We start from the raw sequence: 25,070 nt of genomic DNA, 5'->3' as shown, positions 1-25,070 counted from the left end.
AGAAAATACTTAGTCTCTATATACCCAATCTTGGACACTGAAACATCCAAATAAATTACACATGAAGGTATTAGAACTTTTTGTTACTAGTAGACAATTCCTTGCCTCATAAAGAAGTGGCTGGCTTTACTGATAACTTCTGAGGTCTTTTTATTTCTGGGCAGTTAGCAAATCTTAAATCTGTAAGGTGGTAAATGGAATCCCTCCGTTATTTTTCTGAATTCATTACAACTTCAAGGAAAAAGTTGTAACTTCTGCCAATTCTCCCCTTTATATTTTAATTTGAGGCTAAGGGTGGCGGCTACACCTGTAATACCAACACTTTGGGAGGTCAAGGCAGGAGGATTGCTTGAGGCCAGGAGTTGGAGACTAGCCTGGGCAACAGAGCCAGACCCCATCTCTACAGAATTTTTTAAAAATTAGGCATGGTGACATGCACCTATAGTTCCAGCTGCTTGGGAGGCTGAGGCAGGAGCATCCTTTAAGCCCAGTTTGAGGCTGCAGTAAGCTATAATCATGCTTGGGTGACAGAGCAAGACCCTGTCTCTTAAATTAAAAAGAAAAAAAAAAAAAAGATTTTAACTTTGCTCTACTTTCTCAGTATGGTAAATATTAAGAAACTAATGTTGGTATTATACTAGATGTTTATGGCATATATGATGTGTATATTACAATCAAGAAAAAAAGATTAAGAAATGGTTTAAAATAATTTCCTCCCTCTGCTCTTAAAATAGAGGTAAGGAGAAAAAAAATGGTAAATATGTGACTTAGTTCACCAAAGTGTAGTTAGATAGACATGTCTGAGCAAAAGGAGCAACTGTAAATCCAACTGCTTTGGGAAAACAGGAATGTGGTCTGGAATAGCTAGCAGAGATGTTTTTGAGAAACACAAAAAGGAGATACAAAAACCAGGATCATGTGAACTTCTGTAATCTCACTGACTGTCAATACAAATACAAGCCAATTTTTCTTTCCAGTGTACACATTAGAAATTTAAGAAAAAACACTGATGCCTGGGTCCTATCTCCTAAGGCAATTAAATTAGTCTCTGGAGTTGTAGGGCCTTGGCAAGATAGTTTTGTAGAGTTCTCCAGGTGTTATGGACTTAATATGTTCTCTCCAAATTTCTATGTTGAAAGCCTAATTTGCAATGTGATGGTAATAGGAGGGGGGCCTTGGGAGGTGATTAGGTCATAAGGGTAGAGCCCTCACCAATGGGATTAGTAGTCTTATAAAGAGATATGAGAGGCTGCTCTGTCTCTGCTTAGCACCATGGAGGAACACAAGAAGAAGACAGGTGTCTGCAAACGGAAATCGGCCTTTGTCTGACACTGGATCTGCTCGGACCTTGATCTTGGACTTCCTAGCCTCTTCCAGCTTTAAACAAATTTCTATTGTTTAAGATACCTAGTCTATTGTAATTTAACATAACAGCACAAATTAAGACACCAGGTGACTCCAATATGCAACCAGGGTAAAATAACATCAGTTTAAGTTGTAGAAGCGGACCTCTGTTGTTGTGGTAAACTCCTAAAATATTAAAAACAGACTAGAAGAAGAAGAAGAATAATAAGTTTTAATATTCTTACTGAGTTAGGCTATTATATGCAACTGAATTGTTAATTTGAGGGTATTTTATAATTTTTTATTAGGAACCCTAAACAATGTAAACACATTAGAGCAGGAGCATACTAGATCCCCAATCTAGTTACTGAAGCACAAATTCTATTGGCAAAACATGCATAAACATACACATTCTAGATGCAACACAGCAAAATGCTGATGTATAGTAAACCCATTCAAGAAAATATCGTAAATATTCAAAACTGATTATAAAACTCCAAACTACTTTTGAAATAATCTACTCCAAATCCTTCATTCCATAAAGGAAACTAAAGCTTAAAACAGTAGAGTTTTCTAATGCCACAAAGTGGCTTAAGAACAATTGGATTAGTTCAGCCCAATGTATTTTCCATTTCATAACATGATAGTGAAAATTTAAAAGATTTCAAGCAGTTTCTAAATCCACTCTGATTCTTCAGTACTTAACAAAAGGACAAACTAAAGTAAATATATCCCCTAAATTTATGATGTTCCTGGAATTGTCATATGCCAGGATGCAGTCTCTGATGTTTGTTGAGAGCAGAGCGATATCTGAAGGATTTTCCACAATCATTACATCCAAAAGGCTTCTCTCCTGAATGAATTCTCTGGTGCTGAATGAGATATGTGCTCTGGCTAAAAGTCTTTCTGCATTCATTACAGTTATAAGGTTTCTCTCCAGTATGAGTATTCTGATGTTCAGTCAGATGAGTGCTCCGGCTAAAGGCTTTGTCACATTCATTGCACTTATAGGGCTTCTCCCCAGTGTGAATTCGTTGATGCTGAGTTAGATGGGAGCTCTGGCTAAAGGTCTTTTCACATTTATTACACTGGTAGGGTTTTTCTTCTGTGTGAGTTTTTTGATGTTGAGCAAGAGATGAACAATGTCGAAAGGCTTTACCACACTCAGCACACTCATAAGGCTTGGCTCCTGTATGAATTCTCTTATGTTGTGTAAGGTGTATGTTCTGGTTGAATGCTCTCCCACACTCATTACACTTGTAAGGTCGTTCTCCAGTATGGATTTTCCGATGCTGAATAAGGGATGAACCATAACTGAAGGTTTTCCCACATTCATGACATTGATAGGGTTTCTCTCCAGTATGAATTCTTTCATGCTTAGCAAGAGATGAACTCCGAATAAAAGCTTTCCCACATTCTTTACATTCATAAGCTTTCTCTTGAGTATGAGTTTTCTGATGCTGATTAAGGTTTGAGAGATAACTGAAAGCCTTTCCACATTCACTGCATTCAAAGGGCTTTTCTCTCGTGTGAATTCTCCGATGTTGAGTAAGGGATGAGCAGTAACTGAAGGCCTTTCCACATTCATTGCATTTGTAAGGCTTTTCTCCAGTATGAATTTTCAGGTGTTGAGCAAGGGATGACCAGTAACTAAAAGATTTTCCACATTCTGCACAATCATAGGGTTTCTCCCCAGTATGTGTTTTTTGATGCTGAGTGAGGTTTGAGTGCTGGCTGAAGGCTTTCCCACATTCATTGCATTCATACGGTTTTTCACCAGTATGAATCATATGATGACGGATAAAAGTTGAGGGCCCATTGAAGGCCTTTCCACATTCATTACATTTATAGGTTTTTTCTCCGGTATGAATTTTTTGATGTTGAGTAAGGTGTGTGCTCCTGGTGAAGGTTTTATCACATTCATCACATTTAAAAGGTTTTTCTCCTGTATGAATTTTCTGATGTTCCATAAAATGGCCTCTCTGGCTAAAGGCTTTTCCACACTCATTACAAGTATATGGCTTCTCGCCAGTATGAATTCTCTGATGCTGAACAAGATGGGTCCTCTGACTAAAGGCTTTCCCACATTCATCACATTTATATGGTTTTTCTCCAGTATGAATTCTCTGATGTTGAGTAAGAGATGGACCCTCAATGAAGCCTTTTCCACACTGATCACATTTATATGGTTTATCTCCAGTATGAATTCTTTGATGGTTTATAAGGTTTTCACTCCGGCTGAAGGCTTTTTCACATTCATTACATTTGTAGGGTTTTTCTCCAGTATGTGTTCTCTGATGGCGAATAAGAGCTGAACAATAACTAAAAGCTTTCCCACATTCATTGCACTTACAAGATTTCTCTTTTTTAACTGGGTTTGAATTCTGTTTGATGCTTCTTTTCGTAGAGGTCTCTTCTGGAGATGGTTCTTGTGTTACAAGGTTTGAATTCACATTGACGCTTTTCCCAAATTCATTATTTACAGGGCCTTTTTCCCAACTGGGTATTGTCTTTTCAGTCAGCTTTATTTCCTTTGGCAATGTCTGTTGGTTTGCTTGCTGCCTCTCTAAACTGCCTTCACATTCCCAACTTTCTAGCAAGTTGGAACTCCAAGAATCATCTCTTTTGTGTTTTTCCACTATTACCTCTGGAGATAGCTCTTCTTCAGAAATGTCAGGCTCTGGGGCTGACACACTATTTTCAAGTCTTGTCTCCCAGTCTAAAAGAAAAAGAAAATTCCAATGTTCTCTGAATAGAGAAAAAATAAACTGCTATTGTGGGAATTATGATACTAAAAAATAAATCCCTTGGAAAATTCTAATGGTTTTCAAATATATAGCCATATTATTTGGGGAGAAAGTTGGAAAGAGCTAAGGAGAATTATAAATAAAATACAAAAGTGGCAAAAGGATGTCTAATTCAATTTCATAATCTCCAAGAACCAGTTAGGAAAAACATTTTAGATAATAGTTGATTATAAAGGTGACAACAGAGATGGCTAAGAGTAGACAGAGATGAACTGAATCTGAAGGGGGCAGTTTGAATTGGGATTCCTTGCTAATAAACAACAAAACAAAAAATGCAAGAACCACGATTTAAAGACAGAACAAACAGGAAAGATTTATTAGCTAAGACCCCATGTGTTTTAGCCTGGAACACTGAAGAAATAATCACATCATTGCTAGATATGGGAAGAATTGTAAATAGTAGAGGAAATACTTTAGCAGGGAGAAACTAACAAGTTCAAGTCTAGGCATTTTGAGAATTAAGAAAAGTAATGGAGAGCTGGACTATAGTAGTGTTTGTACAAGTGAAAGATGCCAACATCAGAATAACAAGGATGTTCAAATGTAGGATGGAAAGTATCAGCTCAAAAAAGGAAGGACAACAATAGCTAAAGCTTTAGAAAAATATGTGAAAAAGAGCAGAGGCACAGGGAAGATCCTTGAGAATAGTCAGGGTAACAGAATTAGTAAAATACACTAATGAAAGAAAGCAGTTTATCAGCAAACACACAAAACAACAGAAGAAACACAACCAGGAAAGTACATAATCAGGAAGTAAACTGTTGCCCAAAACAAGAGAGATGACAACTAAAAGAAGCAGGGTAGTCAATGCTGGCAATATCCTTAAAGAACAAAGGCTGCGTTTAAAACAGCATTTCTTCAGTTTCAATGGTATCAGAAGTTTACAGCAGACTCCAGAGGATCCTGAATCTTTCCCATATTGCAAGCCCAGTCACTATTACTACCACTACCACTATCACTGCAAGCATGAGCAGTGGGGCAGACCCCAGAGCTGCCTAGCATCCCCTCCACACCTGGCACTATGGGTAATAGCACAGCATGCATTAGTGTAGGCAGCCTCACAGCAGTAGAATTTCTACAGGAGGGACAAGATCAAAACAATACAGGCTTTGGAAACAGCCGATTGTTCAAGAAATAAATATGTTTTCATCAACAGAAACGACACCAAGGAAGGTATGTTTGCACAGCAGGTTGCCATAAAGAACACCTCTGGAAGTACTTCACAATGAAAGATATGGAGACCATGGAGTCTGATGCTGTTAAAGAACAGTGCATGGAAGTGGCAGATCTCCAACCCTGGTTGGAGTTCCACTCAAAGGCAACATGAAACAGACCATGGCCAATATTATCTATGTCATCATCTCCTCTACTCAATAACTAACAGAAGTACTAGAATATAAGGGGCAGGGCAAAAAATGAAGGGATGGAGAAAGTTCCCAAAGACCAGATTGAAAAATACCATCCCTATTGCAGAAAGCAATTCTCCCTTTACTACACGCAAAGTCTACAGACATTGACTATAGTATTCTGACATCCCATGTGTGGAGAAGTAATTGAGGGTGTTGACAACCAGGGGACAAGAAAACAAGGTAGACCAGTGAGACAGATACATGTCAGGGTTATAGATCATGATTCTGAGGGTCAAGATCATCAAGACAGCTCCTAGAAGATGGCAATAAAGAGGATAAGGGAAATTATGTAGACTAAGCCCAGGGTTAGTGGCCACCTCAATGTAGGTACTGTCACAATATCACTACCTGTAGAGATATCTACAAAACTATACATCATTTTTATAAAGACAAAAGTAGCCAACTCATCAGCTAAGAATAAATCTATTCTAGATGCTGATAAAGATAGAATTGAGGGCTGATTTACCAAGACAATCATCAGGTCAAATTCCAGCAATAAAAAGTAACCAATAGAATGGAGCTAAATATCTCAATCAAGTGCTTGCCTTCTGTTCACTGACCAGGTAACTGGAACTATATAAATTATCTATACAACATGGGGTGTGGGGGTTATTATTTTTGCCTAAATAAATCTTTTTGGTAAAAAGTATTTTTTGAAAAGCCTCTGTTTTTCAATACACATTTAAATGGTTTAAAACAGTTTTCTATCTGGTCAAGTAAAACTTCATTTTTAGTTTGTGATAAAACTTGACAACTTGCTTTTTCCAAAAGTTAACTAACCATAAGCCCCAGTTATTAAAGTTCTTCTTTTTTTTTTTAAAATAAGCTTTCTAAAGTATGTTCCATGGAACCATTCTAAGAGAAAGATTTTACAGATGTGATATGAAAAAAAGTATTCATGGTTGCAGGCAGGGTGGGGGTTGGGGAGATGTTACATTCTATGCAATCCTGTTGAACATTCATAACATGTAACTGCCTATTTAAAAAAAAAAAATCTCTGGGTGGTACTCCAGTTAGAAACTTGCTAAAGTTTGAACATGGCACACAATTTTCCCCCATAAAGAAGAACCTCACCTACATCCCATTAACTCTAGAGATGTATCCCTTACCTAGAATGACTAGGTTTGTTTATTTTTCTAGGGTCATATCCTTAGGTTACTTCATGCAGTTTGAAAACTGATGATTTAGAAGAAAGTTATTCATAATTTCAAGAACTGTATGATAAAGTGATAAAACCAGAAGCTAGCTAGGTGCAGTGGCTCACACCTGTAATTGCAGCACTTTGGGAGGCTGAGGGGGGGTAGATCACTTGAGCCCAGGAGTTCAAGACCAGCCTGGGCAACAAGGTGAAACCCTGTCTCCACTAAAAATACAAAAATTAGCCAGGCATGGTGGCATACACCTGTAGTTCCAGCTACTCGGGAGGCTGAGGTGGGAGGATTGCTTGAGCCTGGGAGGCAGAAGCTGTAGTAAGCCAAGATTACGCCATTGCACTACAACCTGGGCAACAGAGTGAGACTTTGTCTCAAAAAAAATTCAGAAGCTATACATGTTACTAGGAATTAGGTGATAAAGAAATAAAGCTTGCAGGTATGCAATTCATTTTTGTTGAGTTTGGTTGGGAAAGAAAAGAGAAACTGAATGGTGGCCATAAAGATTCATATTATGGAGTAAATCTATTTGGAAATATAGGTTAGGTATTTCTATGTAAAAGTACTAGGAATGGAGCCTGTAGACCCAAAATAAAAAATTGTAAGGACTAAAAAGTATGGTGATAATTATGAGATCATGGTCCTAAAGGAAGCAGAAAGAGATGTAATGCAAAGTCCAGTATGACAGTATGAGAGGTGGATTTTGTAAAACGGTAGGAAGGACATCTCAAAAAGGGACATTTATAACATAGAATCTATGTTCTATAACATAGAATATATATTGCAACAATTAGTGACATAACAAAGCATAAGAAGTCCAGAAAACAGATCTTTCCCATTTCTCCATAGGAAATACTTTAAAGGGAAGAAAGTACATCTACACTTCAGACATAAAATCCTCTCTTATCAGGCTGACAGTCGGAGTTAATGATATTCATCTGCTGGCAATCCATGACTTACCTGCACAGGTACCTACTGGAATGCTTGGCTCCATGATCCATGGCTCTGTCCCTTGCTCTAACTGGGAAATCACATCAGGTTTAGAAACTTGGAGTCCTGTTCATTAGGGAAAAAAAGAAAGAAACCTGCAGTAAGGGAAAAGTAACATATCAGAATTCAATCACCACTTTGTCTTTAGAAGAAATGGCATGTAGTAAAAACCTGATGGGAGTGGATAACATATCAACCTTCAGTGTTACCAGTTCCCAGATATGGTAGGAGTATAATTTGGGAACTGATCTGGGTTCAGGAAAATTATTATTTTGTCCTCTGCTTGCTAGGATGGTAGAAACCTTTTCAAAAACTTTAGAAATTTAGAAATTGTTGGTTACTAAACTTAAAGGCAAACTCCCCTGAGCACAAGAGAGAGCCCTTCTCCTGAACACCCCTTGATATTAACTCAGAGAAGTTATCCTTACCTATAGAGACCAGGTGTGTATAATTTTCCAATGTCACATCTCTGAACAAATCTCTCTGGCCAGGGTCCAGCTGCTTCCATTCTTCCTGGGTAAAGTCCACTATCACATCCTTAAAAGTCACTGATTCCTGAAATACCAAACATATTTCTGCTTAGCCATAAGCCTTTACTTAGGAAAGGGGTAAAGTTAGCAATAATGACAGAAGTAAGGCAATCTATTGGATGTCTGCAAAATAATCTTGACATTTTCTCCTTTATAAAATAAATGTAAAAACAGTGCCTCATCCATTGGGTTACTGTAAGAATTAAATAAAACATTCCAGGTGAAATGCTTAATTTAACGTCTGGAATATAATAAGTGCTCAGTCAATATGGCCATTGTTGTCCTTCATCATCATCATTACCATCATCTCTGTGTTCCAACATATGTTAAGTATTAATGGTTTAACTATTATCATCAATAATATTTTTTACTACCTACAATGTGCAAGAGCACCCAAAGGTTTTTTGAAAAAGAGAGGTGGAAAGACTTGCCCTAATACATTTCAAAAGATAAAGTAATTTAAAAATGGCCTAGTGTGGAATGAAACAAAATGAAATAAAATAGAAAATCCAGAAATAGACTCATATTTATAAGAGTTGAAAGGCATTAAGCTGCTTTCAAATTGGTTAAAAGTTAATTAGTTAAAAGTAAGTTAAAAGTTAAAAGTTAAATTAGTTAAGATGGATTAGTCACTAAATCATGCCATAACAAACAACTGTCTATGAAAAAAAAATTAAGGTGAGATCCTTACTTCACAACACACACAAAAATTCCTGCCAACCTAAAGATGAAATTTTAAAGAAAAAGTCAAAATAATATAGAATAAAAAACAGGAAAATATTTGTATAAGCTTGAAATCTGGAAAGCAAAATTTACATGATGGAGAGACAGACTGATAGATACAACCACATAACAATGTAAAACATCTATAAGACATCATAAACAAAAGGCAATTTAACTAAAAAAACTTCTGCACAATAAAAAAAATCTACAGAGTTCAAGACAACCTGTAGAAGGGGCAAAAATATTTGCAAACTATTCATCTCACAAGGGACTAATATCCAGAATATACTCAAATCAACAGCAAATAAATAAATAATACCATTAAAAAGTGGATGAAGTATCCTGAATAAGCATTTCTCAAAAGAAGACATATAAACACCCAAATATATGAAAAATGCTCAACATCACTAAAGGCAAAGCAAAATCATAATGAGATATCTCACCCCAGTTAGTCAAAAAGACAAAAAAAAATAACAAATGCTGGCAAGGATACACCACTGGTAGGAAGGTAAATTAGTACAACCATTATGGAAAACAGTTTGGCACTATCTCAAAAAAACTAAATATGGAACTACCATATGAGCCAGCAATCCTACTAATGGGTATTTATCCGAAGTAATGGAAATCAGTATACCAAAGAGACACATGCATCCCCATGTTTGCTACGGCTTTATTGACAACAGCTAAGATATAGAATCAACCTAAATGTCCATCAACAGATGAACGGATAAAGAAAATGTGGTGTATATACACAATGGAATACCATTCAGCCATTAAAAAAAAGAATAAAATCCTGTCATTAGTGGTAACATGGATGAACCTGCAGGACATTATGGTAAGTGAAATAAGCCAGACACAGAAAGATAAATATCACATGTTATCATTCACATGTAGGAGCAAACAAAAACAAAATGAGTTCATAGAGAGTAGAACTGTGCTTACTAGAGGCTGGAAAGGGTAGTGAGGAGGGAAGGTTAGGGAAAGACTGGCTAACAGTTACAAAGTTACAGGTAGATGGAAGGAATAAGTTCCAGTGTCTATAGCACTATAGGGTGAATATGGTTAACAATAATTTCGTGTATAATTACAAGAAAATAGAAGTGAGGATTTGGAATATTCACAACACAAAGAAGTGATAAATATTCAAGGTGATGGATATGCTAATTATCCTGATTTTATCATTACACATTGTATTCACATACCAAAATATCACTCTGTATCCTATGGATATGTACCATTATTACATGTCAACTAAAAATTAAGGGGGGAAAAAAAGATCAACTACTCACAAAAATAGCAACAATAAAGGTCAACAACCCAAATAAGCAAGTCACCGTGGAAAATGTGAAACCATGAAAAGATGCTCCCCTCCCCTAAAAATAGAGTTGAACAGTAAAATATCAGACTGGGTAACACTGCTGAAGTGCTCATGCATACTATGGTGGAAAGAGAACCCAAATGCAATCTATCTAGGGGGCAATCTGACAAGATCTATCAAAACTTTAATGGAAATACCATTCGATCCAGTCATCCTACTTCTAGAAATTTATTCTTCAGAAACTCTTCTAGGTACAAAGACATATGTACAATTGCCATTTCAACATCATTTGTGTGGAAGGAAAAAAAAAATCAAACTTACACATCTATTAATAGCACAGTGGTTAAAAAATATATGGTACACCCATACTAAGACACTTTATATAGATAGTTATCAAATGAGGTATATCTATATGTACTCATTAGAAAATATGTACACAGGAGGACAGGCATTGTGGCTCACACCTGCAATCTCAACACTTTGGGAGGCCGAGATGGGAGGACTGCTTGAGCCTGAGTTCAAGACCAGCCTGCGCAACATAGTGAGACCTCGTCAGCACTAAAGATAAAAATAGAAATAAGCTGGGCGTGGTGGCACGCACCTGTAGTCCCGGCTTCTCAGGAAGCTGAGGTGGGAGGATTGCTTCCGCCCAGAAGTTCGAGGTTGCAGTGACCTATGATCGTACCACTGCACTCTAGGGTACGATCCTACTTTTCTTTTTATGAATAGGAAGAAAGTTTATATGTAAATGAACAGAAAAAAATCTGAAAGAATACTCAACCAAATACTATTGGTGGGACTGGGTAGTGGGACCTACAGGCAATGCAGGGAACTTCCTGCTTTTTTTTTTATTGCTATGTATTTAAAACTAAGTGAGAGAGCATGAACTTTGTTTAAGAAATACAAATATATTAAATCTTTAGGACTTTTCCCTCTAACCATGACAATGCAACTGGACTAGTTCTTCCAATATAAATAAAACTGAACAATATATCTGAAACAAGTGTTTTCATATTTTGAACAGCAGGCAGGACAGAAGTGATACGGAGAGAAGGGAAACACTAACATGAGCCCCAGAATCCCCTTAACTTTTTGCCTGAGGAACTGTCCAGACTGCAGAGCAGAGAGGCAGAGCTCTACCAAAGCAGTGGTCTTACTGAGCTGAGGAGACAAAGTTGAAAGTTCAGAACTACTGAAGCAAGGAATCTGCAGGATAGATACTGGAGAGGAGGGAGCTGCAGAGAAAAGGAATAGCACAAATCTGGTGTAAATACAATCTCCATGGTCAATGCAAAGTTACCAACAAGACATAACTGAATAGAGTTGAGAAGTTATGTGCACAGCCAGCTCCCACAAACAGTTCCAGGACACTTTAGGAGCAGGACAAGTCCAGACTGTGAGGAAAGAGCATAAGCAGCAGGTCTGGTTGGCTCATTCCTTGCTAAATTCCAGGGACGCCTAGATCCTTGGTTTTGACCCTTGAACAAGCTCTGAAAACTAAACCTTTGAACACTTCCATGGTCACTAATTATTGACATAATTCTGTGTGCCTAGTCACTGATGTTATTCTGTGTGCCCAGTGCACTGGGACAAGTTGTACCAAACTGTCAACATCGTTTAAAGAAACATGGAAATTTATGATGTGTACCAGGTGCGGAGTGTGGGGTCTATACTATAGCTGGTCATATGGCAGGTAAAGGCCAACGTGATCAGCAACCTTTATGAATTTGGACTCTAAGACTCAAGCAGGATTCCCTGGGTAGACATTTCTCATGTTTCTGTGGCTCACAATAACAACAGAGAAAGTGCATCCGTATGATCATCACAGAGGGAGGGCTCAGAAGCCTGTACCTGATTTCTCTGGACTCTGCTTATGAATACCCTTTTCCTTCTGATCTTCTTTTGTATGCTTTGCTATAGTATTCTTTAGCCATGATTTATGCTACTGAGTCATATGAATCATTCCAACAAATCACTGAACTAAAGCATGGTCATGGGTCCCTGAAACACAGTCCTAGAGTAAGGCTACACTAGATCAGCCCTAACATTGCTTACAGTTCAAAATACAGATGTCAATAGGATCAAGCTGTGCCCAACATGGAATTAACAATAATTGGATTTACTCTCCTACATGAAATAAACAATACATTCCAGACAAAATGAAACAAAAGTTTCCAACACACTGAACCTCAGGTAACAAAGAAAAGTGATTCCTGAGAATCACGGAACAAATGATATGAGCCCTACAATAGCTCTAGTTTACTGCCTTTAGAGTTTCCAAACACTGGTGTAGGGAGGTGGAACCCAGGAGTAGCCCAGCAGATTTCTGGAACTGAAGAGACAGAGCTGAGAGTTTGGAAAATCAAGGTGACTAGAGTTCACAGGACACAGTACTGGAGAGGAGAGAGCTACACAAAGAGAGAAGCAAGGAAAACTGCAGAGGTTCCCTCTTGAGTATTCAGAAAAGTACCAATCTGTGCATAGGTGTGATGAGACTATCTGAGGCCAGTGAAAGAATCATCTAAAAGGAGTCAAGGGACCAGTACCAGTGCTCAAAAAGGACTGGAAATACATCAGCCAAAATGGAAAACTTCATAATTCATGAGGCATTGGCTAGAATACTCAGAATGGTCCTGCCTCTATAGTTGGGAATAAATAGCCTGAGACTAAATGCTGTTCTGGGCCCACCTAACAAATCTTAAAAGGCTTGAAAGGAACACACTGTTTCCAGTAACTTAACTGTATCCCAGAATAAGGTTCAATAACTTTTTTTTTTTTTTTTTTTTTGAGATGGAGTTTCCCTCTGTTGCCCAGGCTGGAGTGCAGTGGCACGATCTCGGCTCACTGCAAGCTCCTCTTGCTGGGTTCACGCCATTTTCCTGTCTCAGCCTCCCGAGTAAATGGGACCACAGGCACCCATCACCACACCCGGCTAATTTTTTTGCATTTTTAGTAGAGATGGGGTTTCACCGTGTTAGCCAGGATGGTCTCGATCTCCTGACCTCATGATCTGCCCACCTCGGCCTCCCAAAGTGCTGGGATTACAGGCTTGAGCCACCGTGCCCGGCCAAGAATATTTTATATGAATATAAAAAATTCAGAACCCAGTAAGGTAAAATTCAGTGTGTGGCATCTAATCAAAGATTGTCAGGCGGCTGGGCACAGTGGCTCACACCTGTAATCCCAGAACTTTGGGAGGCCGAGGTGGGTGGATCACAAGGTCAGGAGTTTGAGACCAGCCTGACCAACATGGCGAAACGCCATCTCTACTAAAAATACAAAAAAATTAGCCAGGCGTGGTGGTACGCACCTGTAATCCCAGCTACTCAGGAGGCTGAGGCAGGAGAATTGCTTGAACCCAGGAGGCAAAGGTTGCAGTGAGCTGAGATTGTGCCACTGCACTCCAGCCTGGGTGACGACAGAGTGAGACTCTGTCTCAAAAACAAACAAACAAAAAATTATCAGGCAATGCAGAGAAGCAGGAAAATACAACCCATAATAAGGAGAAAAGTCAATCAATTGAAACAGTTAAAAGATAAGAACATCAAAAGTTTTTATGACTGTATTCTATATGTTCAAAACATCAGGCAGAGATATGAAAGACATTAAAAAAAAAAAAAAAAAAAACCGGGCGCGGTGGCTCAAGCCTGTAATCCCAGCACTTTGGGAGGCCGAGACAGGTGGATGTGGTGGGCGGAGCTTTGACCACTGCGAGATCGCCTGGGCGACAGAGCCAGACTCTGTCTCAACAAAAAAAAAAAAAAAAAAAAAACCTAAATGGAACTTCTAGAGCTGAAAATGAGAATGTTTTGAGATTTTAAAAAATTCACCAGGTAGTATTAACAGAAGAGTAAGCTTTGAAGAGAGAGATTAGTAACTTCAAAGACACAGAAATCAAAGCTATTCAAAATAAAATAAAAAAATAATTTAAAAAAAAGAGCCTTGGGGAGCTCTAGGAGAACTTTAAGTGGCCTGCTTTATGTGTAATTGGAGTACCAGGTCAGGGGGAGGGGAAAGATGAGAGGGGACCAAAAAACATTTCTGAGGAAATAACAGCTGATTATTTTCCAAACTTGATAACACACAAAAAAATTGCACCAAAATACATCATAATCAAATAGCTCAAACTCAGTGATAGAAAAAAATCTTACAAGTAATCTGAGGAAAAAAGATACACAAATATAAAAAACAAAGATAAAAACAACAGTAACTTTTTTGTTGGAAATAATAGACACTGGAGCAACATCAAATACTGAAAAAAAGAAATCTATCACACTAGAATTAATAAACAAAGGCAAAATAAAGACTTATTTAGACATAGAAACCTGAAAGTATTATTCATGCAGACCTACACTATAAGAAATGTTAAAGGAAGTCCTTTAAGCAGGAAAAAAAAAAAAGATACCAGATGAAAATATGGTTCGACACCAAGGTTTCTCAACCTTGGCGCTATTGATATTTTGGACCAGATGACTCTCTTAGATAAGTGGGGGTCCTGTCCTGTGTATGGAGATATCACTGGCCTCAACCCACTGGATGCTAACAGCACTCCCTACCAAGTCTTGACAATCAAAGAAGTCCCCTAACACTCCCAAATGTTGCTCCTTGGGAAGCAAAATCACTCACAATTGTGAACCACTGATTTATAAAAACGAATAAAGAATACCAAAAATGGTCATTACACAGTGAGCATTGTAATAATTATACACAATTATTTTCTTATTATTTAAATATCTTTCAAAGATAATTGGCTGCTTAAAGGAAATAACAACAAAGTATTATGAGATTTATAATATGTGTAACAAGTAAAATATATGGCAACAATAGCATTAAAATTGCGGTGGGGGGGAAAATGGAAATACACTATTCTGAGTAAAATGGACTATCACTTGAAAGTAAATGATGATTAAAACAAATATGAATCCCTAAAGCAACAAGTAAAATAGCAAAGAGTTATAATAAGCTAATGAAGGAGATAAAATAGAATCATAAGCATATTCAATCCAAAAGAAGGTAAGAATAGAAGGAAAAAAAGAAAAAAGACAATACAAAACAAATAGAAAACAAACAGCAAGGTAAAAGACTTATCCATATCAAAAGTCACATTATATTTAAATGTAACACATTACATGTAAGATAATATTGAATACAAATGGTCTAAACACCCCAAGAAGCAGAGATTTCCAGATTTGATTAAAAAAAGAAAAAAAAAAAAAAAAGCACAACCCGCGCGGGGTGGCTCACGCCTGTAATCCCAGCACTTTGGGAGGCCGAGGCAGGTGGATCATGAGGTCAGGAGATCAAAACCATCCTGGCTAACATGGTGAAACTGCGTCTCTACTAAAAATACAAAAAACTAGCCAGGCGTGGTGGTGGGTGCCTGTAGTCCCAGCTACTGGGGAGGCTGAGGCAGGAGAATGGCGTGAATCAGGGAGGCGGAGCTTGCAGTGAGCCGAGATCGTACCACTGCACTCCAGGCTGGGCGACAGAGCGAGACTCCATCTCAAAAAAAAAAAAAAAAAAAAGGCAAAACCCAACTACATGTTGCTTGTAAGTAACTCACTTTAAATATAAAGATACAAATAAGTTAAAAGCAAAAATATAAAAAAAATATACCATATGTCAAAGTAATTTTCAAGGCAAAAGATATTACCAGGCATTCAAAACACCATTTCTCAACAATAAAGGAGTCAACTGATTAAGAGAACATAACAATCCTAATGTTTACGCACCTAATAACAGAGCTTCAAAATATATGGTGCGAAAATTAGTAAAACAGCAAGGAGAAACGGACCAACCCACAACAGTCTGAGATTTCAATACCCCTTTCACAATAACTGATAAAACAAGCAGACAGGAAATCAGTAAGGATATAAAAGACTTGAACAACACTATCAACCAAGTTGACCAAACTGGTATCTGTGGTATACAGAACAAGGCCCTCCCAAAGATGTCCATGTCCTAACCCCTGAAACCTGTGAATTTGTTACCCAACATGGCAAAAGAGACTTTACAAATGTGATCAGGTTAAGGACCTTGAGTGAGGAAATTATTCTGTATTACATGGTTGAGCTTAGGGTAATCACAAAGGTCTTTATAAGAGGGAGGTAAGCGGATCAGAGTAGGAAATACAAAGATAGAAGACAAGTCAGAGTCAGAGAGAGAGACAGAGAAACAAATTTGAAGATGCCACAGTGCTAGTTTTGAAGATACAATAAGTAGACATAATCCAAAGAACACAGCAGCCTCTAGAAGCTGGAAAAGGTTCTTCCCCTAGAACCTTCAGAAGAATGCTGTCCTGACAACCTATTTTGGACTTTTGACTTCTAAAACTGTGAGTAAATTGTGTTATTTTATGCCATCTAAGCTTATGGCAATTAATTATAGCAGCAATAGAAAACGAATACATCTATAGAACATTCTATAAAACAATAGCACAATATACATTCTTTTCAAGTGCTCACTGATAGTTTACCAAGATGTACCACACTCTGGACAAAAAATCAAGTCTCCATAAATTTAAAAAGATTCAAGTCATACAAGGTATGTTCTCTGATTATGGATATTTTCACTGTCTTGATTGTGGTAATGGTTTCATGAATGTATGTATATCAAAACTTATCAAATTATACATTTTTAAATATGTGCACTTTACTGTCACAATATATCCCCCAATTAAATAGAAAATACCAAAAGTACTTGGGCTGAAAGTGGGAAGAACTGGTACCATTTCTTTGTTAAGAAAATTCAGTTATGGGACAGGAATTAAGCAGGGGGAAAACTGTAAGAAGGAGGAGGGCTTGAGGTTGATTATGGCTGGTGAGCAATTGTTACCTTTTTTGTCTAAGTTCTCAATCAGTCCAGGTCACTTTTCTTCCATTAAAAATCATTAATGGTTCATAAATGGCCTACACAATAAAGCCTTCAACTTCTCATCCAGGTATTCAAGGCTTTCATATTCTGACTTCATTCAATCATTTGTGTACCACTTGCCATAAACCATCTCTTCCAAATTTTTCTGAATCCTGTGTAACATCTGTTAATTCTTACTTATGAACTTCCGCTTATAATCTTCTCTATACCTAGAATCCATACCTCCATCCCCACCACCTTACTTGTTCAAATATCCAAATGTCACCTATTGTTTTAGAGGCATCACAAATCAGCCAACCTCCATGAAAGTCTCCTAATCCTTCCAGAGCACATACATTTTTCCACTCTCTAATATCCACATTACTCATTTCACCTTTCTTACATTTACCTGTTTTACTTTCTAGTAGTGATTTTGGCCTATTAAAGGAACAAGTTTTGGGGCTAGGCGTGGTGGCTCACACCTGCAATCCCAGCACTTTGGGAGGCCAAGGTGGGTGGATCATGAGGTCAGGAGTTCAAGACCAGCATGACCAGCATGATGAAACTCTGTCTATACTAAAAATACAAAAAATTAGCTAGGTGTGGTGGTGCAGGCCTGTAATCCCAGCTACTTGGGAGGCTGAGGCAGGAGGATTGCTTGAACCCGGCAGGTGGAAGTTGCAGTGAGCAGAGATCACCGCCATTGCACTCCAGCCTGGGTGACAGAGGAAGACTCCATCTCAAAAAAAAAAAAAAAAAGGATCAAGTTTTGTACTTATTTTGCTCTCCCATTCCTGGAGCATAGCAAGATACTAAGCAAGAGGTAAGTGGTGAATGTATTAGTTAAAGCTGGAGAGGCAGAGCTAGGAATGTGGTTACTAGACAGATAAGAGCCCAGAATGAACTGCCAACACTGATTTTTGGATAAATAGAAAAAACAAAACAAAAAAAACCACAATCACCCTCTAAAGAATAAAATGGCATTTCAAGAAACCACATCTTACCTGAAAACTGGCTGATGAGAGTAGATTATGTCCCCCTTGGAGAAGGGTGGAGTCTGGAGAGGACAGATCTAGGGGAAGAAGCAGGAGCCATATGACTTCTGTTCAGTTTAGCTATTCCTAGCAATCCATAAATTCCGTTTATTCTTCTATTTGAAAATAATAGAAACTATGCCATTTCCTTTACATTTTAGAAAGCAAAAAAAGTCACAAGGTAACTGGGGCCCTGGTACCCTCCTCAGTAGGCTCAGGAGGTAAAGCATTGCTTTATGATTCAGTTTTGTACCTAGACACTTAGAAGTCATATGCATTATATGACTCAATCTATGTTCCTTATTAAGTGAGGCAAAGTATTTCTGCTGCCTTTTCTCTGCTACATATAAAATATGAAGAAATAATCTGATTACTTTCCAAAAGTCTTCATAGGCCCTTTGAAAACTTTGCTATTAATGCAAATTAAATATCACAATGACATATGCTACTTACTCTACCCACCCAACAGAATGTCTTAAATTAAATAGACATGGTCAATACTAATTGCTGGCAAGAATATAAAGCAATTAGAACTTTTTAGATTGGTATATGGAATAAATGTATCAACCACTTATGAAAACTGGTAGTTTATACTAAGCTAAACATATGACTATCCTATGACTCAGCAATTCCACTCCTGTCCTTACATCCATAAAAATGCTTATGTCCATCAAAGACTTGTACAAGGATCTTCACTGCAGATTTATTCATAATATCTCAGAACTGGAAACAACGCAAATGCCTTTCAACAGAACACAGCATAAAAAACCATTTATTTTCATACAATGGATTACTCCAAAATATAAGAAAGTGCTACTAACATAATTAACAACATGGATGCATCTCATAAACATAATGTTGAGCAAAATAAGCCAGACAGAAAATAATGCATACTGTATGACTCTATTTATATTAAGTTTAAAAACCAACCAAACTGATCTATAGTAATGAAAGTTAGAATAGTACTTCTGGAGGGATAACTGACTGGGCAGAGGCACAAGATACTTCTGGGGCATTAGAAACATTCCATATCTTGGTTATACTAGTTTATACATACATAAAAATTTGAAAAGCTATATACTGTATAGTATTTGTGAACTTTACTGTATATAACTTATACCTTAATAAACAAAACAAAACAAAAAAAAAACTTTGCTCTTGGGGAAATCCATTCAGAGTACTGGTTGACAGGAAAGTCTGATTCTCAAAATGACTCGTCTGGTAATTAATTATGTATAATTATGCAAGTTCCTCATCTTCTTTAGGCTTCAACTTTCTCATCTTTAAAAGACTAGAGGCAAATGTCTGACAAACACACCTTTCAAAATCCTCTTGAAGAGGAGATAGTGGTGAGGAAAACCAAACTAGGTACACCTGTTTCCACAAAGAAGTAAAACAAGAAAAATTTTCTCCTCTTAGAAATTTAATGTATGCAGAAAGACTAGCGAGGGAAGATGTCTCTGGATATAAAAATTTGAATGAGATTGGCTGGGCACAGTGGCTACGCCTGTAATCCCAGCACTTTGGGAGGCCGAAGTGGGCGGATCACCTGAGGTCAGGAGTTTGAGACCAGCCTGACCAACATGGTGAAACCCGGTCTCTATTAAAAATACAAAAATTAACTGGGCATGGTGGCACGCACCTGTAATCCCAGCTACTCAGGAGGCTGAGGCAGGAGAACTGCTTGAACCCAGGAGGCGGTGGTTGCAGTGAGCTGAAATTACATCACTGCACTCCAGCCTGGGCGATAGAGCGAGACTCAGTCTCAAAAAAAAAATTTTTTTGAATGAGACATGAGGTATGAAGTAGAAAGACTAGCAATGCTGTAAGAGATGCTTGGTAAAAACTAAGAAAAAACAATCAAAACAGGTAAGGGTCAAGATGGATATTTACAACCACACACAGATGCATGAGATAGTGGCAATAAGCCAAGTGAATTTGCACCTGAAAAAAAAGAAGGGAAACCCAATATTTTAGGCATTAACCAAGGCTTGCTGGGCTGGAAGACATAAGACCTTAAAACTATATAACTTTAAAAAAAAATTAACTAACGGACTAAATATAAAGACAGTGGGGAACATGAAGAACAAAAAGAAAAGCTAAACAATCAAATGGAGAGAACTCAAGTAATTTCAGGGAATCTAAATTGTACCACTAAGGTGCAAGGACAATCTCTTTGGGATACAACCATTAGGATAGGTCAGTGCCATCTGATTTTAGTTCCAAGATTCAAATTCCAGAGAAAGCCAATTGGCCTAGTGTGGGTTTTATGACCAATCCTTGTTTAAAAGAGAGCTGGGTAAAATTTATGCAAAATGATCTGATATAAAGAGACAGACTAAGAGATGGATTATTGTATGTGATGCAATAATCCTGAGTGTGAAACCTGATGGAAACTATAGATAAAACAAAAGAAAGAATAAAAAAACAAAAGCAGCACCATGCTGGCAACAGTATGACATAGACAGCTTAGGCAAGTGGGGGTGATGAATAATATGGAGAAAAGCAGTTTCAACTGTTTGGCTAAGTACGTAAGTTTCATTTTGTAAAAAATGTATTAATCAAGAAATTCTTAATTAATGGTGTCATGCCTCAGAAAGCAGAGGAAGCAATAAAGGGAACTATTAGGCTCAACTTGATTTTGACCAGTAAAGAAAAACTGTTTTGTAACAGAAGTCTTAAGAAAAAAATGAAGATGTTATCTTGGAAGTTCTTAACAGTGAAAGAAAATGTTCTACATGCACAGACAGGTACCTAAGACTTTAGGAAAACAGAATCAAGAGAAATGTCTTAGGTAAGATGCTTTTTATTCCAAGGAACAGCAACCAACAGAACCAAAAACAGCAACAGTTACAGAAACCAACTGTGTGCCTGGCACATAGTAAATGCTCAGTACGTGCTGCAAAAATTATTACAAAGAACAGAGGCTCACTAAAGTTAATCCTAATGATAAAATTGTGAGAAATCCCCAAAATAAAGAAAAAACAAAGGCTTTTAATGAAACTACTTTGACTGATTTAATTCTGAGAAACTTAGAATATATATTTAAAAAATCCACTGTAAAAAAGACTTGAAGGACAAAAAATTGAAGAGTAGTATGGACCAAACTTACATTATTCACATGAATAATATGAATAATGTTAAGATTTCTAATGATATTATTTTTAACAAATGCAAAAAAAGGACTGCATGATAATAGTTAGGTTAAACCAAACTTGATTGCACAGCCATACCTGAAGAATGTAAAGACAACACCAATGCAGAGGGAAGTCTATAGGGACACGTCATAAGCCTCTGTCCTTACCCTGACCTGTTCAATGACATGTAGGAAGAAATAGAAGGAATATTCATCAAATCTGCTAGTGGCATTAAGTTGGAAAGGACAGTTAAGACACTGAATAACTAAATTAGGATTCATAATCATTCTGAAAGCCTAAAACATGTGACCAAAAAATTGAACAATCATAAATGTTAAGTCCTGACATTAAGGATAATAATAATTCCATTACACAAAAATGGTGTAAATCTAGATCACTGCGGTTTATGTAAAAAAAAAATCTAAAGTTTACAGTACATCACTGATAGTTTTTAAAGCAAATGTGATCTGATGCCAAACAGCAGAAGTATAATCCGAGTCAAAGGAAGTAGTACATTATTCTTTCAGGTACTTTTCAAAGCACATCCAAAGAACTGTTTACCATTAAGCACTGCATTTTATGAAAAATGCTGACAAGCAGGAGAGTTTTCAGAGAACAGGTCTAGTTACATCACACAGACCAATCAAAAGAAGTGAGGCTATATTGCTTAGAAAAGAATTTATGAGGAGTTGTAACAGCTGAATTCATGTATCTTAAGGGTAGCAGTGTGAAATAAAGAACAGACAGTTTCCTTTTCTCTGGAGGACTCAGAAATAAGATCAACACAAAAGTTACAGGAACAAGTACATCTGTTTAATGTAACAAACTAAAAAAGAAAGCCAACAAGGGAATAGTCTGCACCCAAATCGGCAAGTTTAATGCCACACTAGTTCTGGCCTAGGGTTGACAGACTGCCATCTGCCAAGGAGATTTCAAAACTGACTCTTTCATTGAAGGGATAATTACCAAGATGTCTTCTGACTTCAACATTATAATTTTAATATTTAATATTCAGAAGTCATGTGGGGATCACAGATATTCTGAATGATTATGTCTTTTCATTCCCCAATGGAATGAAAGAAAAAATAAACTCCTCCCCCAAGTATCTCTCTATAAAAAAGAATCTCTCCCTACAATGTAATTTGATTTCTTTGCTAATCCCTAAGCATACCGTTCCTTCCTTCCAGCTCTCCTGCTCTGATCTCAAGTATTTGATCCTCCAGGCATGACTGTTCTCAAGCCTCCATCACCCCGCTCTCCCCTAAGTCGACCCCACTACCTTCCATCTCAGAAGCTCATCCCGTTCCTCTGGAACTTGAATACCAGGGTTCGCCAGGCAGCGTTCCTTCAGCTGATACCTTGGTCTGGGACTCAGATGTCTAGCTCCCCTTGCAGGGAGTCTGCAACACGCTGAGGTTGTCTATCCTAAAAGACACAGGATGGCGTCAGTAGCATACGTCACACAATCACACATCAGAGTCTTGCAAAGTGACCAAGAGGTCTTACACAAGAGAAGTGCCCTAAGAGAGCACTAGAGAGGCGTGTGGCACTCCGATGAACAAAAACAGAGTGGAGATCGGGTAAGCAGGTTCTGCCTCAGATCCAAAAAACCCTTGGTGCCCACCCTAGAATCTGGCTGGGGCATCCACAGACCTGTCTGTGGACATTTGTGACTCACACCCCTGCGAGGTCGGATAACACGAAGACACACCTGTTGCAGAGCGTTAACGCTGGAAGGTGGATAAGCAGGGCGGGGCCCGGCACCCGACTTCCCCTTAGGCCAGAACAAAAGAACAAAGCCCTCCAAGGGATCAGGGCGGGACCGCCCCGCACAGAAGGAGGCGAGGTGCGCCCTCTTCGAGGACTCCCCAGCTTTCTCCCACAGAGGCCTCTAAGCGCGAAACCAGAAGGGTGACGTCACGGGTCCGGAGGGCTGGCTGTTGCCATGGCGATACCTGAGCTCCCCTCCCTTTATAGCGATCCACACACTCTGATCCCGGGTCCGGAAGCGCATTGACCGCCACCAGACCTAACGCAGGGAGCCGAAGCAGCTAGACTTCCAGAGCGCCAACCTCTTTCCACGCCTACAACCGGCTTCAACGGTCACTTCCGGTCGTTACGAGAGGGCCCTGCCCCGCCCCGCACGCCGGCGCCGGGCGGGCACACTGGACCAGCGTTCCCAGAACACTCCGCGACGGGGTTCCTGAACTTCATTTCCCAGAGGCTTTAGCTAACGTTTCGCGTTCGCCCTGCGCAGGGCCGCACGTTTTCGCCGCCAGTGATTTGTTCCTGACTGTTTCAGGTATGCGTGTGCATTGTAAACTTGTCTGACTGAACTGATTTTAAGAAATACACGTCTACTGACCGGGCGCAGTGGCTCACGTCTGTTATCTCAGCACTTTGGGAGGCCGAGCTGGGCAGATCACTAGGTCAGGAGTTCGAGACTCAGCCTGGCCAATATGGTGACACCCCGTCTCTACTAAAAATACCAAAATTATGATGGTGGCGCGTGGTGGCGCATGGTGGCGCGCGCCTGTAGTCCCAGCTACTCGGGAGGCTGAGGCAGGAGAACGGCGTGAACCCGGGAGGCAGAGGTTGCAGTCAGTCGAGATCGCGCCACTGCGCTCCAGCCTGGGCCGCACAGTGAGACTCCGTCTCAAAGAAACAAAAAAGAAAAGAAAAGAACAAAAGAAATACACGTCTACACACAGTTTTAAAACGCAAGCAATTGTTACCTTTATTACATGTTCTACCTTATATTTTCTGTTCTACTCCTTTGTCGTTTTGAAAATACTGGTAGTTACCTATTGTTTTCACGACTCTCAATTGAGTGGCGACCAACTTTATTTATTTATTTGTTTATTTTGAGATGGAGTCTAGCTCTGTTGCTCAGGCTGGAGTGCAGTGGCACGATCTCTGCCCAGTGCAACCTCCACCTCTCCGGTTCAAGCGATTCTCCTGCCTGAGCCTCCCGAGTAGCTGGGATTACAGGCATGCACCACCATCCCCGGCTAATTTTTGTATTTTTAGTAGAGGCGGGGTTTCACCATGTTGGCCAGGCTGGTCTCGAACTCCTGACTTCAAGTGATCCGCCCGCCTCGGCCTCCCAAAGTGCTGGGATTGCGGGCGTGAGCCACTGCGCCCGGCCCCAACATGTTTTTCTAAAGCTTAAGGAAACCCGGAGATGATATTACCATGTTTTGCCCCTTAGTAAAGCATTTTATATGCCTGTGTCAGCCAGCACATAGCTGCATATAGCCCAAGGCCAGTCTGTCACTGTGTCCTTGGCAGAAAAAAAGAATCTAACAAATCGGTAGGTTTTTATATTTAAGACATGGCACTTGCATTTTACTGTGCTGGCGTGCATTCCCAGCATTTGGATAAGGGGCCAAGGTCAAGTCTCTCAGACTGTTGGCTGACAAACATTAAACCTGGAAATCCTAACACTGAGTATATGAAAAACAATTATAGTCAAGGGAACATGATAGAGAAAGCTTCGGTCATCTTAGAGAATGCATATATTGTCATGAAGAGAACATTGGTTTAAAAAAAAAAAAAAACAAATGTTTGAGAATGAAAAGACAAGGCACAGACTGGGAGAAAATATTTGCAAAATACGTATCTGATAAAGGACTGATATCCAAAATATATAAGAACTCTTAAAACTCAACAATAAGGAAACAAACCGATTAAAAAAACAGCCCAAAGACCCTAACAGATGTCACCAAAGAAGATATACAGATGGCAAATAAGCATATGAAAAGATGCTGCACAT

General features: G+C 38.7%; 1 protein-coding gene across 3 annotated transcripts; it reads right to left on the bottom strand.

Annotated features, from left to right (window-relative positions):
• Positions 1-1,554: 1,554 nt before the first annotated feature.
• On the bottom strand, positions 1,555-23,396 carry ZNF184 (zinc finger protein 184). 3 transcript variants are annotated; one of them, XM_011944939.1, is made up of 6 exons: positions 23,251-23,396; positions 22,575-22,720; positions 18,129-18,196; positions 8,130-8,256; positions 7,672-7,767; positions 1,555-4,063 (listed from the first exon to the last, which is right to left on the bottom strand). In XM_011944939.1, the coding sequence occupies exons 2-6, from the start codon at positions 22,579-22,581 to the stop codon at positions 2,106-2,108; spliced, it is 2,256 nt and encodes a 751-aa protein (XP_011800329.1). In that variant the 5' UTR covers positions 22,582-22,720; positions 23,251-23,396; the 3' UTR covers positions 1,555-2,105. The 3 variants fall into 3 exon arrangements, with proteins under 3 accessions (XP_011800329.1, XP_011800330.1, XP_011800331.1); XM_011944940.1 differs by having other exon boundaries at positions 23,007-23,393; XM_011944941.1 differs by lacking the exon at positions 23,251-23,396 and adding an exon at positions 22,949-23,175.
• Positions 23,397-25,070: the final 1,674 nt, after the last annotated feature.

Source organism: Colobus angolensis, unplaced genomic scaffold, assembly GCF_000951035.1.
Source record: "Colobus angolensis palliatus isolate OR3802 unplaced genomic scaffold, Cang.pa_1.0 Scaffold237, whole genome shotgun sequence".
In the NCBI taxonomy this organism is placed as follows: Eukaryota; Metazoa; Chordata; class Mammalia; order Primates; family Cercopithecidae; genus Colobus; species Colobus angolensis.
This window is presented reverse-complemented; position numbering and strand designations above follow the sequence as displayed.